The 15,434-nt window shown below is 34.3% G+C and overlaps 1 protein-coding gene across 12 annotated transcripts in view; it reads right to left on the reverse strand.

The window, feature by feature from the left end:
• ADGRL3 (adhesion G protein-coupled receptor L3) overlaps window positions 1–15,434 on the reverse strand; it is an 809,555-nt gene that overhangs the window by 61,333 nt on the left and 732,788 nt on the right. For all 12 annotated transcript variants that reach the window (XM_059160370.1, XM_059160378.1, XM_059160333.1 and 9 more), the window contains 2 exons: window positions 11,301–11,367; window positions 9,477–9,568 (listed from right to left, as the gene is read on the reverse strand). In XM_059160370.1, coding sequence (XP_059016353.1) covers window positions 9,477–9,568; window positions 11,301–11,367 — 159 coding nt within the window. The remainder of the gene's footprint in view (window positions 1–9,476; window positions 9,569–11,300; window positions 11,368–15,434) is intronic.

Raw genomic sequence — 15,434 nt, forward strand, 5'->3', positions numbered from 1 at the left:
CTCCCCTAAAACCCTCACGGATGCTGCCGTTCAAGGAGCTTCTGGGCTGGTGAACCCTTTGAAGGGCAGAGGGTAGAATTCAGAGAAGCCATGGAAGCTCTGCACTACAGCCATTTGGTTTTCCCCAAGTTGTTTCCTTTATAGGAAAGCTACAACTTTAAGGAAAGCACTTCCCTGAGTTCTGTGAATTGTTCTGGTGAATCCCGGAATTTGAGGGGTCGTTGTAGGAACCCCTGAATTTGTAGTCAACCGGATAAAATTGTGGGTGGCCTGGGCAACCCACTTGCGGTTGGCATCTGAGTGGGAAGCAGGGTTATGAAACTGAGCCCTTAAACTGTAGAGTTTATTCCAACTAGACGACTTAGTGTCAAAATTGAATTTAATTGCTAGGCATTTAGTTGGTGTTGGAGAATGGGTGGGAGTGTGGAAAAAACATGTAACTTGTGTCAGAAGTGCTGTCTGAAAATAACATACGAGTGCACAAAAAAGAACATTTTCAATTATACATAATTTTGCCACTAAAAGGTGACCATTATTCATTTTTTAGTATATTTCAATTTAGTCTTTTTTCCTGCATACATAATGAGTTATTTCTGAGAAATAAGAATGTTCATCTTATATCCCAGGAGGTAAATTAGCACGCAGCTCTCCTATAAAGTATGCTTAATAAATTTTATGATATATAGCTTTGTATTTTATTTCCAGGAAGAAATAGCTAAAGAGAGGATTGTTTCTAAGCTATCAAAATGCACACCTTGATATTACTTAGAGGAAAAAGAATTTTGTTGCTTAGGTAATTTTTATTGATGATTAATTCTTCTCTAAACTATATAACTTATTTATTTTGCTTCTTAGATCCATGAAATTACACATAAAATTTACTAAATATGTATAAAATGTGAAATATTCTAACTTATTAATAAAGTATTTGAACATTTACATTTTATAAAAAGTATATATACCGTAAATCTTATACATACATGTAGGTATGGACAGATTTTAAAAATAGAATATTAAGTTTATAACTAGTATATATATATAAATACTTATATTAATTATATATTAATACATCAATGTATAAAGTATATATTTGTAAATATAAATAAATAAAATATATAATCATATATTAATCTTCATATTAATATATAAAGGGGGAAGTGGAGGATTCAAATAATCTTATAATAATGTTATATTTTTCAAAGTTATATAACTTTCTTTCCAGGTAGATGAGTGCTTCTAACCACAATGAATACTCACTACTTATGAGTCATGATAATTTATCCCATTACTTTAAAAGAAAACATCTGCTGGTCAATACATTGACAGACTCAGTCATAATTTCATCATATAAAGGAAAAATTTTTTCTATATTCCTTTTTTTTTTTTTAAGATTTTGTTTATTTATTTGATAGAGAGAGACACACAGAGAGAGGGAACACAAGCAGGGGGAGTGGGAGAGGAAGAAGCAGGCTTCCCCCTGAGCAGGGAGCCCCATGCGGGGCTCAATGTAGGGCTTGATTCCAGGACCCTGGCATCATGACCTGAGTGAAAGGCAGACACTTAATGGCTGAGCCACCCAGGCGCCCCTGCATACCTCTTCTTACATAAGACCAACCTTCACTTGCATACTAGATCCCAAACTCCCTTGCCTACTCAAATGTAGAAAACACCCAATCTTCCCCTCTTGCCAGCATCAACTACTTTTCTAATCTTACCAGATTAAAAAGAAGAGGTTATAATCTCTGTCATCCTTAAATTAACCAATCAATAAAACAAAACCCAGTGGTCAAGTTTAAGCTCCCATCTAAACTGAAAGGCTTGATTCACCTAGTTTCCAGGATCTCTACCCTTCTTCCCATCTCACTGTCTGCTCTTTCTAAATCTATTTTGTAGGTTCTGCATTTCCAAGACATCTAAAAGTTCAAGCAACCCAGGGTTACAGCCACTGGTCTTCTTGTTGTATGTTTTTACTCTCGATCTTTTTATTTTACCCAGCATCATGGACTTCAACTATAATCTACCTTTAATTGACTTTCCTGTGATTATAGCTAGTGCCACACTCCTAGGTTCAAGGAGTGGCCAAGGGGCAGCTGTTTGTGAAAGGCACAAATGGAACTTAAGTCTTTGGGGATATCATGGAGCTACTGAACCAACTCTGGAACCACATACCTCTGGATTTTTTGTCTCTTGTGTCTTGATTTAGGCCACCATATTGGTCAAATCAAAGTTCATATATTAAAAATTAAATATGTGAATAATATGGAACATAAATATTTACTTATAATTGTTCTCAGATTTCTACCACTCTTGAAAACCTGCACTTAAGCATTTTTAGGGAAGAATGAGTCTAGTGACTCAGAAATGTTGGTTTCATAAAAAAAATAAATTCCACTTACCAAGCTTTCTCAAAGTCTGACTGCACATTACACATTGGATATAAAGTAAATGTGAATCCGAGTCATACATAAAAAACAAAGGAGCTGTTAATTTTTATGTTTTTATTATCAAGAAGAATTATTTTTCCCTTAATTTTTATGTTTTTATTATCAAGAAGAATTATTTTTCCCTTAGATAGTCTTTCAAGGCTTTCTCATCCTTAAGACTGTACTGCAATGGACTCTCCTAAATTTGATATAAAACTAATTATACCAGGGAAAAGTGAAACTATTATTTAATCTCAAGGTATAATGCAGAACAGTTCCAGTGCGCCTATAACAGTCATGCTTCAAACTATTTTTCTCAAATGTCAGCTCCCAGTGTATAAACTATGCCGAATACAGTGATGCATAAAACTCCCGGCTCCTGGAAAATCATATGGGGATTTAAATGCATTTTAATGAAAAACCTTTGAAAAAAAAGGGCCAACATTTTTACATTTCAGAAAACTTCAGAGTATAGCCTAAAATGCATGATACAACGAGACTGGCAACAACATTTGCAGAATGCACATCGTTGTGAATCCGTGGCTGAGATTAATTTTCCAAATAAGTAACTGTTAAATGCTTTTACTGTTAAAATTAAGTCAATCAGTAAGGAACTACCTACTACCTGCTTCCTTAAATTGTCTGAAGCAAATCTAGTGATCTTATAGCATCACACAGAACTACAAACAGCATTGTTTAGTCTTCAAATACACCTGGATGATTTATGATAATGTCACTGTACATTTCCAGTGATCTTTAACTATAGACCAGGGAAACAGAGGAAGACGGAAAAATGAAATAACAGACAGATGACATTCCTTTCAAAAACGTCTCAAACATGGGGCGCCTGGGTGGCTCAGTGGGTTAAGCCTCTGCCTTCGGCTCAGGTCATGGTCTCAGGGCCCTGGGATCAAGCCCCGCATCAGGCTCTCTGCTCAGCTGGGAGCCAGCTTTCCCCTCTCTCTCTGCCTGCTGCTCTGCCTACTTGTGGTCTCTATCTCTCTGTCAAATAAATAAAATCTTTAAAAAATTTCTTTTTTCTCAAACATTATTTTATTTTATTTCAGTTACTAGCTCTACTCTTTCTACTGCTAGAGTGTTTCTGGTATATATGAGCATTAAGAAGTTTATCAGATAAAGATTTAGTAAAACATATCTTCAGTATAATATGTTGACCCAGTATTCTTTTTACAAGAGAGGTGACAGTTTTTAAATACAACATCACTAAATATTTAATATAATTAGAAATGTGTAAAATTTAAATTCGAACTTAGTAGTTTTGGTGGTGAAAGGTAAACTATGAGTGAAATCAAATGCTTGGAGATATAAGCTATTCTTTTTTAAGTCTGCATGGACTATTGTCCTATATTGACCTTCTATTTAAAAAACTTAAATCAATATTTCAAAATTTTTATAGTGCCAGCTAATATTTTGAGAAAAATGAGAAAGTATATTTTCCTAAAAACTCATCCAGAAACTTTGAAGTGGATCAATATTTTTACTATGTACAACTCAGAACTAGATTAACTATTCTCATAAAGGTTCAAACTCTTTATAAGATACGGCTCTGACTAGAGTATAAAGATGATACCATTTGAAAAGGAGGTTCTCTCCTGCTTGTGCCCTTTCTCCCGAGCTACATATACAGATATATATCCATCTTAATATACTAATATAAAGGACAAAAATTAAAGGTTAAAATATTCTTGTGATATTGCTGCATTTTTCCAAGTTTATTTCAATTTGGTCTTCTGCTTTCAATCTTCAGAACCTTACCACCTTTAATCCATAAATAATGTAATACTAGTAATGTAATAAGGTAACATCAAACTAACTGATCGTAATTTTGACTTGTTTCTACCAATATCTAGAAACAGTTCTCAAAATAAAAGTTACCTTTAAGAACAGAGTAAGTTATTGTGGATATTGGTAAAGTACAGCATTTTTCTATTCATCCCTAAACTTTTTTAGATTTCTTTATGTATGGCAGGTGTCCAAACTCACTAAGCAGACTTCTTTTTCTTTTCTTCAGAACTAACTACACAATTTGTTACTTATTAATTAAATGAGCATTTCCCTCCTAGAGCCAATTCTTTCATAACAGAATAAGCTTGGCTTAAATATGTATATATTTACATATACATATATATATTATATACTTAAAAATATACATATATATATATTCTTAACAACACCCCATGGTAAACAAAGCCAGTCAAATTCTAATGGGATTTTGATAGGAGATTGAGCAAATTTCACCATGGGAAGCACAAAGAACTAAAGGCAGCAGTGTATTTTCACATAGTAGCTCAAAATAATCAAATCATCCTCTATGGGCACAAATTTTATGATGTATGTATTGCACATATATTTAATTATCTCAAAACTCTACAAAGTAGATACAATTATCCCCAATTCTGCGGAGACAGACTGAGAGCCATCATGAAACTTACAAGGTAATGTAACAATTATTAGATGGAACAGAAATTCAAACCCAAGTGTCTGGAACGGAAATCATCACTCCTCTCTACTGCTACGCCTTCTCTTAGCAATTAGAGCACTGGGCAGAATGAAGCAAAGTGAAACTCTTTCTTTAAACCACCTGACAATACGTTTGCCATCCCATCCTCGTGCCAAACTGAAGTTAAAAGGAGAGACCAGAAGTCAGAAAACATGTCTAAGCCAAAAGCAGAAGTTCAGATGCAGAATTCTGTGCATGGGAAAGGAGCTAAAGGAGAGACACAGGGAAGGGAAGCCTAAGCAGACTTCCTGTCTCTCCATATAGGCGTCAATTTTCTTTCTTAGCCCTAAAAGCCTATACCATAACTTTTCACTCTTTTAAGTACCTGTGATGCTATTAAACCAGTAATAGAAGAAATAGTTGATAACTGTGCAAGCAGTAGTATACTTTCATGGTGAAAGTAAGTCAAGAGTGCTCTCAATGCACCTCAAGAATTAAAGTTTTGCATGTCATAATACCTCAGCAATAATATAAGTTGATTCAATAACTGCTTTATTCCTATTAATCCATATATGCATATATTTAAAATTAGTTTCAATTTTTGTTATGATGACTGTAAGCTCTAATTTCAACTCATCAGAAACCCAACCAGAAAATTTAAATGAGTGGAATTACTTTTTTTTCCACATAAAATTATGTATTTTGATGAAAAAGAGACGAAGACAAGTAAGGATAGAGCAAACAGAATTGTACTTTTAAAATTTAATTACGTTTTTGGGAATCTGAGAATGGCATACCTCATTTCCTTGGTAATCATGTTACCTATACTAATTCACTCTATTATTATTTGTTCTGGAGTATATCATTAATATAGTAATGAGCCAGAAAAATGAAAGTTCTAAACTAACACACACACACACACACACACACACACACACACACACAATGTGTTTATTTTAATAATCATGAAGCAAATTTTGAATTAAAACATAATTAAATTATCTTTAAAATAATAATTAAATTGATTAGGGTAAATTGGGAGCCAGCCAGGCACAGTGTTTGGGAAAACAAAGTCAGTAGAGAAACAGGAAAGAAAAAAACTGAAGCAAGTGAGCCCATCTAGAATGGCCAGAGGGGCAACTGACTTGACAAGAGGCCAAGGAAAGAAACAGCAACTAGGCCTGGAAGGGTTAGTAGGGTGGGGTAGAAGATCTGAACTTGTATGTGAGAGTAACAGGAAGCCACTGAAGAATTTTACCCAAGGGAGTTGCTCGATGGGATTTACGTGGTTTAAGAGCTCACTCTAGCTGATGGAGGTAGGGGCAAGAATCAATAATGAGGAAAGACGTTACAAGACCACTGCAGTGTTTCTGCAGAAGTTGATGGTGGCTTAAAAAAATGGTGGCAATGAATATGGGGAGAAGGAAACACATTTTAGAGAAAGGAGAGATCTTTGTGTGAAAGAACCTGTATCATAGAGGCAGTAAATATTTGATAAATGAGAGAATGAATTGTTTTAGAAAGACATTGACTTCCAAAAGTCCTTGCATGCTGGGCTTTTTCCTCAATAAACTGAACAAGGTGGCCCATTTTATTCAGCATTTTACAAAAATGGAAAAAACAAAAACAGGAAAACATTAACTTTTATGCCCTTTCCCATGTACTAAAAAAAGATTTTCCAGATAAATGATGCTTGTGTCTTCAAATAAATACTCTCACACCACCCGTAACATTTAAAAATACATATAAAAAGATCCTTATTTTTTTAGATAAAAAGGATGCCGGATTTTGTGTGTTTTCCCTAATATTCAAAATCATTATTATCTTTCTTAAATTCTTCTTTCCTCACCAATTAAGCCCTGCTGATTTCTTTACAAGTACTTCCTAAATAGTTAATATGTTTTCCATAAAATGAAATGTCCTTCAGCTTCTAGGAAGTTTTAAGGAATATTTCCCTTGAGATTTCTTTCTTATTTTCACTCTTCAACATGTCCCTATATCCTGCAGATGACCACCTTTCCTACTTCACAAAGGACAGCAGGCAGAAATTCCTCAATTTACCGCCCTGCCCTGGTTCCTCCAACATAATCTACATCACACTTACTATTTATTTCACCAAGTCTCAGTGGAAAAGAGTCCTCCTACCGAGCTTCTCTTACCTTGGTAGAAAAGTCTCCTTCATGTAATTTAATAGAGTGGAATGGTTGACCACAGTTCTGGATCTCTACGATCTCCACCCTACAATTCCTGAGTTCACAGTTACAACAACCATTCCCTTTCCTGTGCTTCTAATCTCTCTATCACTGGTTCTTCCTCACTAGCATGTCTGTATTCATGTTTCTTTCATTTCAAAACCACCCTTTCCAACAACTACTTAATTTCTCTTAAAAAAAAAAATCATCAAAGGCTGTATATATTCCTTTACTTATTTGATGGTTGGGTATTTCATTATTATACCCATTTTATTTCATTGTTATTTTTTAAGAACAGTTAATACATTTATTTATTTTTAAGTAAGCTCTGCGCCCAGTGTGGGGCCTGAACTCACAACTCTGAGGTCAAGAGTCACATTCTACTGACTGAGCCAGCCAGGTGCCCCATAATTGTACCCATTTTAAAGGGGACAGAAAGGCTCAGCAAGTTTACATAAACTTCCCAAAAGCTAAATAAACTATAAAGCAGTTTGGACAGAATTTAAATCAAGATATTCTCAAAGGCTTTACTTTACTTTGTAATGTAAAGCTTAATGCCATCAATGTCATTACATGTAACTATTGCTTCTTATGTGTTTGTTTTTTTAAACAATAACAATAAAAATTCGAACCATTCCACTTAAAGAAATATATATGAATAAATACAGAACGAACTGATCTTTCAAGATGTGTGACTGTACTAGTACAAGAACTTTTTCCCCCTGATTTTTAATATTATAAAAGCTGTTATTAAATATCAAAGTGTTTACTTCCGATAGTACTTTAAAAACAGCACAAATGGTAATAAAGTATTACTTGCATTTTGCTTTATACTATAAAACAATAGGTATAAAGATGTAATTTACATCAAAAGGGAGTAAAAGTATGATAACTTTTAGGCAAAATATATTTTATATGCCTATTTATTTATTTATTTATCCAAATTCAGTTTCATCTGGAAAAGATAGTCCAAATAACTAATACTAGAAGGGCAGTCTAATTATACATAATTCAACAAAATAAGGACTATCACCTCAACTGAGTAACATCGACAACTACAGAAGTCTACTACTACTCATAGTAGATAATTCTTAGTTTGCTCCATTACATTATTTTTTCTAATTTCTTAGCTATCCTTTTCAATTAAGTTAGACAGATGATTCCTTCAACAAAATTAACTACTTCGTTTCAGTACACTTTTGTCACTAAAGTCTTTAATTGTATTGTTTTATTTTATAAACATTCATTAAGGGCCTACTATCGGCAAGGAACTCTGTCAGGAGCTACATGTAGAAAGATGGAAAATGGGTGACATAGCTGTTATCTGACGTAGTTCAGGAAGAATGTTCAAAAGTCACAGGTGACCTCATGAAACTTCTGAAAGTACATTCATTTAAATAAAAACATTTAACCAAATTAATACATAGTATAGGCAAATTATATACAAATTACAATTTAATATATAATATATTAGTGACTAATGTACATCTCCACAGGACTATCTTTCTCAAATGTCACAGCCTCTGAAGGAACACGATAAAATCTTTGGTTATACTGAGGAACTATTTTCCTTTTCAGAAAATGTAAATTAGCTTCTTTTTGTGTATATACAAAAGTGCCACTAGTGTGGAAAGGAATGTGAATATTTTCGTATCTGTGCATGGCCAGGGCTTTCTGAGCATAGAAAAACAGAATTTGGGTTAAAGGACAAACTTGGAAATTGAAAGATGGCTGAATAGATAGTGAGAGACTTTGGGAGTGATTTACCTCCCAGGAGGGAAACGTTAACATTTCAAAGGGGGCTAAAGCCTGGAGCCATATATATATATATATATATATATATATATATATATACCATAGGATTTTTCAACAGGGAGTTGTGTTTTCTCTTCCTCTCTCAGAAGGAGAGGAGAGCAGCTAGATGCGAGCTTCTCTACAAATGCCTAGATCAATAATCTCGGGGTTCCTCTCCTGTGGTGGAAAATCTCCCTTTTAGTACTTGCAGATGCCACTATCTGTCTCTCTTCACAATGCTCCTGGCATGGGGGGGGATGGAGCGTTGGGAACAGATATGGTTATTGCTCCAAGAAACAACAGTCTGCCCAGATACAGAAACTATGTATTTGCTTTCAGGACAAAATACGTGAAGTGTACATTAAAAACTTAACATGTTGCACATCAGAGTTTAGGGGAAAAAAGTTTTTTTGAAGACACAGCTTCATTATACTGATTTTCAGGCAGATCAAGTCATCTAAACAGTCAATAAATGATCTTATTCAGCAAAGACAACACATTGATCCTCTTCATTTTGTCACAAGATTTCAGTAGAATTAAAAGTCAGGATGATTTAGAGCACCAAAGTTAGGCTGGCTAAAGGAAACAAAAAGAAAAATCACTTACTTGATATTATCAAGGCAGCCCGATTCAGGTTTCAGAATGGCAGTATGATGGAACATTTTATATAGAGCAATCCCAAGGAAGATGACATTAAGCTGGAATGTAAAAAGTACGATCATGTAGCATAACCGGAATATAAGAAAAAAAGGAAGTCTATTCTCCATACGGATGAGTTGTTCTGGGAAATTAGCTCTCACTATACTTAAAAAGGAACTTGATCATAGATGATTGCCTGGTATTTTAGTGAAGGCAAAAAGCCACTGTAAGGAATTGGGATACCAATGAGTTACAAAGCACTATTATGCCAAAATACATACAAATACAAAATCAGCAGCAGTTGGCATGATGCTGTGGAAATCGTAAAGCAACTCAAAGCCAAGTGTGTGTTTAAAAAAATATATACAGGTGTGTTACTATCTCTACCATCTGAACATGGCCCCTAATTTGTTGTTCAGTGATATGTATTGAAATGCTATGTTACAAATCATAAATACTAAATCAGTATGGTTTTGAATAGCTAGATCAAAAGGATTATACAATAGTGGTTAATTCTAATGCTACAACAAACTAGGATTAAAATCCAGGAAACCTTCAGTGATACTGTCTTGTCACTGGAAGCAGAGAGGGCACAGGACTTAAAACAAAAAGGTCCAGTGTGAATTCCATATATCACGTATGTGTAAACTGTATAGAAAACCACATATTCAATTGCACTTGTGACCTGGCTTGTTTATATGTTCCAAAATTTATGATTGGTGGAGACTAGGAAAATCCAATTATAAGCCCTCCTCAATAATAAAGTTCTACAATCCTTTATCTAATTCCAAAAGTCTGAAAAGTGAAAGTTTTAAAAAATTCATTGAGGGGCCAAAAAGCCTAACCTTAACTAACCCCATTTGATGGGAAAACCTGATTTGTACTGACATAAGACTCTTCTGTCTTTATTCTGCTTGCTCCTACTTTTCCAATTTTTTTTTTTCTGTTGAATTATTACTGTGTTTGGTTTCAGAGTCCTGCCTAGTCCCTACTGTGAGTATTGGTAGATGTGTTTGATTTTGGGCAACTGCTTATTCTCTACAGGGAATATTGTATAATATGCAATACATGTACCATGTTACTTTCCTAAAGTCTGAAAACTTTCTGAATTCTAAAAAATATACCTGCTTCAAGGGATTTCAGATAGTGAATTGTAAATCCATATTTTATTCAAAATCAAGAAGCCATTTAATTTAAAAAAAAATGGAGAACAATTTTGTATTGTAAAATCATGAGTACATAAATAATAATACTAAACATAGAATCTAAATTAGGATAAGGAATTCATATGTGAAATCAAGACATTATGCATCTAAAAATTCAGAGGAAAGTATGATTCCAGAATGCTTGCTTAACCATTTTTGCCATTCTCAAGTGAAATTCTTTTGGATTTTAAAGTTTTTGAGATGTTTATAAAAAACAAAACTAGAAGGAATAGTAAGGTATAGGACTGCATTTCCAATTTCCAATTCCATTCATAACTCAAATTATCCAAATGAAAAAGAAAGGAAATATATCGTTGTGAAACTTGAAGTCATTGCTGTTCAAAAACCTACAAAACCAAGTAGCTTATGTGAGGTTAGGCTCTTTTCCTCTCCAACACTTTTGATTAAGTATTTTATAATATCAAAGTAGACAATACTGAGTGTCTAACTGCTTGAGTTATAGAAGGTCAGGTAAGTAGATGATTTCCCCCAAAATAATCTATGTAAATCAAGCAAAGTCAGTGCAAGCATCGTGGAAGTTTTAGTTCTTGACCTGGGAAATACATAGTTAATGAGGAGTCCTTACCATTATTATCAAGGTCGCTGGTCCTATAAAGCTCCAAATGAAGTAGGTGTCAAGTCGGAGCCAACATCTGCAATGAAACACAAGGGAGAGGATGCTCAAGGACTGGCTGTGGGACATACATCAAGAGTGAGCAAGTGACAGAGAAGAATGTGAACTGCAAAGCATTCCACTGGGAGACAGGAAATATTACATTGCTTGTTCATTTAAATGCTGAATTATGTGCCCAATTTCTGACAGCACTATTGATGGAGTAAGATAATTACCCTGGGAAGAAGCAGGGGAAAAATGGCACTAGGCCTATTTGCTAAGGCCTTTTGTGTCTGTCATAGAAACCTTAGGAAAAAAAAAAAAAGGAAAAGAAAGAGAGAAAAAGCCATACACATAGCCATTAAATCGAGTAGCTTTAAGCTATCCTTTTCTCTCCAATTATGGTGCTACATAACCTGTCTATCAGCTGTCAGGCAAAGTGACATTTTCCTGTCAAGAAGATCTGAGGAAATTCAGTCCAAAGAAGAAATAAATTTGGTATCAGAAGACTGAGTTTTAATTAGGTTGGGCAGCCAACCTTTGAGAGCTCTTGTCTTAAAAAGTGCATTGTTACTGCCAGTGCTCCCGGGGTTGCAAATGGTCCTAAGCATCCCGCGAAGTTGATTCATGACCCAAAAGTAAATTATTAATCACTTAATTTCAGTTACATTTAATACTCCCCCAATTCTTAAAGCCTCTGGGAAATTACATTTTCATTCTTCAGGATGACAGGAAGACAAAATGCAAGTGACTAGTTATGAGAAAGATTAATGTAAATTTTGAACAAATTACATTTTATGTTAAAAATCATATCTGGAATTATTTGCCATTTTGCTAGATTTAAGGGATAATTAAAAAAAAAAAAAAGGAAAAAGAAAAAGAAAACATCTCCAGTAGACAATGTTCAAGAGTGGTTTGCTAAGTGCTACTGCTTGATTATTATGAAAATGTTATTCAAACCTCAGGATTAATGGAATACTAGAGAAACCACGAAGAAAGGCACTTATCAATGTCCATCAGTAAAGGAATGGGTCAATAAAGTGTTTTCTCCTCATATGATGAAATATTCTAAAACAGTTAAAAGGGCAGAGGTGGATCTTTATGTCAATGAGTAGACCATGGTAACGAATTTTAGCGAAAAAATAACATGAAAAAGCTATGCCATATACCTTTGAACACATAGTTGACCCTTGAACCACATGGGTTTGAACGGTACGGGTCCACTTGTATGTGGATTTTTTTTCCCAATAAATACAGTCCAGTACTGTAGTGTATTTTCTCTTCATTAGGATTTTCTTTTCTTTCTCTCTTTCTTTCTTTTTCTTTTCTTTCCTTTTTTTTTTTTTTTTTTTTTCCCCTTAAGATTTAGGGCACCTGGGTGGCTCAGTCAGTTAAGCATAGGACTCTTGATTTCAACTCAGGGCATGATCTCAGGGTCTTGGAATCGAGCCCCGCATCAGGCTCCCTGCTCAGTGGGAAGTCTGCTTCTCCCTCTCCCACTCCTCCAGCTCTGTTCCCTCTCTCACTTCTCTCTCTCTGTCAAATAAATAAAATCTTAAAAGAAAAAGAAAGATTTGATTTTCTTATTTGAGAGAGAGAGCAGAGAGAAAGAGAGAGCACGAGGGGGTGGGCAGAGGGAGAGGGAGAAGCAGGGCTCCATCTCAAGACCCTGGGATTACTACCTAAGCCAAAGACAAATGCTTAACAGGCTGAGCCACTTAGGTGCCCCAGGTTTCCTTAATAATATTTTGTCTTCTCTAGTTTACTGTATTGTAAGGACATGGTACATATTACATATAATATACAAAATATATGCTAATCGACTGCTGATATTATTGGTGAGGCTTCTGTCTGATCAATTGTAAGTTATTAGTAGTCAAGTTTTGGGGGGCATCAAAAGTTAAACGCAGATGGTGGACGGCATGGGGGTCAGGATTCACAGCTGTTCAAGCTGTATATTTAAAATAATACTCATATTTTTAACAGATATACATATGTATTTTTTTTAATAGAAAGGGAAAAAAAAATCAAACTCATGTTAGTAGTTGCCTCTCACATGAGAATAGGACAATAAGTGGACCAAAGGGCTTAACCATATGTTTTATTTTAATAATTACTGAAAGCAACATGCCAAAATGACAACAGCCTAACATCTGAGTGATAGAAGCAGTGATATTTATTATGTTTTTCTTTTTACTTTCCCATGACTTAGTTTTTTTTTTTTTTTTAAAGTTAAAACCTGAATTCCTAGGCAAAACAAAAATAACCATATACCAAAGAAAACAATTTTAAAACAACAAAATCTGACTTTCTTCTACTAAGGTAAGTACATGTAAACTAATTTCAATAGAAATATAGTATTTGTACTCCAAAAAGTAACTGATTACTAGTTCACATTTTTTACATAGATAATTTTTCTTTATTCAAGATACACATAATAATCCTACTTGAAAAAATCCATACTTGAAGAAATCCATACTTAAACTATTAGCTATTAGTTTAAGGACTTATCTTCTTTTTGGTCAGTTGTTCTAAAAATGTGGTCATGGAATATGGAAGTGTGGTACTGTCAATAAGTAGAAATAAATTAGAAAATTCAAGTTTGAAATATGAACATTATGTTCATGCTGACCATAGGCTAGTTTGTTATCACCCTAATAAAGGTGTGTGCATGTGTGGAGGGGGAAGCCCAGAGCCGGGGAAATGTTCTTAAGTCTCTCTTATTCTCAACAAAGATGATATTTTCCCTCAAGATAAGAACAATAAAAGACAGAGCCTGGACATTTTACCGGATTAAACACACACGCACACATGTACCAGCACGCACACATACACATTCACACACATTCCAAGAATGTTGCTGAAGTTATAACATGATACAATAATAATAATAAACTTTAAAATGACTGTTACCAATATAGCTCCTGTTCCTTGTAGGTCAAACAAGTTTTTGAGAGCTAATCTGCGATATAAAACACATTTTCAGCAAATTCTTTTAAAAGGAAAATGTGCCTCAAGAATTTCTGAAAAATGTTATTCTACAGGTGAAGGGGTTCTTATACAAATAATTCAAATTACATTATTACAGAGTGCCTTAGATTATGTAGGGGATTTTAAAATGTTAAAGAATCTCACCAAATGTGTTGTTAAAATAAAATAACGTTATTAAATTGTAGCCTTACAAAGCTTAACTTTTTTGAAAACAGTTTCAGCCAATTCTTAGTTGGAAATAAACATGCTTTTGGCACCGTGATCTTATTTAAATGTGAAACTGAAATTACTTTAGAAGTTATTATTTTTTTATTTTTAAGAAAACACTTCAATATCTATTTGGTATAATAGATTTAAGTTCCCTTTGGGACTGAATGGTGTAAGAGGCAATATGAAACACTTAAAATGTACTGAGTAAATCATCCCTTCATGAGAGCTGCCTGGGCTTGACCACCTTCTGGAAGGCAGTGTGGCAAAAATCCCTTTTCTAATTCGATTGCCATATGGCCATACCTGCTGTTGTTTTTGGCCACATGCTGGCTTTCTCAGAGCTTTCTATAGTTTCTCTCTTTCCCAGTAACTACCTTAAAAGTTTGTGTGATTCCTGCCCTGGGTTCCCTGTGCCAGTAAAGCATAGAGTTATGCGGGGTATTTATCACATGCACAGGCCTATATATCCCATGACATGGTATTCTAGAAGTCTAGGCCGTTCAATGTCACTTGGATAGAGTGAAAATGTGCTGATTAAGAGGAGACAAATATTAGAGGAACAACTTATCACACTAAGTCCAATGAAGTCCAGCTTGCGAATGGCCAAGTAGAGTTGCTATTGAGAATATAATTTATCTGATAATTGCCTTTATCCACTAAGCAACATTTAATTCGTGAAATCATTAATTTTAATAGACCATTTGTGTTAATCTTTAAGATATGTCAATTTCTTTTTTATTAAATGAAATTCAGTCATATGAATGTAATTGATGAAGTATGTTTATAGCTGTACTGTAACAAAAGAGATGAATTGCTGTTGAAAACCAAGTATATCCTAGGGTTACTACATGCTTATTTGAAATAATACTGAAAAATCTTAAAAGACCAGATCTATTTTGGAATCCA

Source organism: Mustela lutreola, chromosome 1, assembly GCF_030435805.1.
Source record: "Mustela lutreola isolate mMusLut2 chromosome 1, mMusLut2.pri, whole genome shotgun sequence".
NCBI lineage: Eukaryota > Metazoa > Chordata > Mammalia > Carnivora > Mustelidae > Mustela > Mustela lutreola.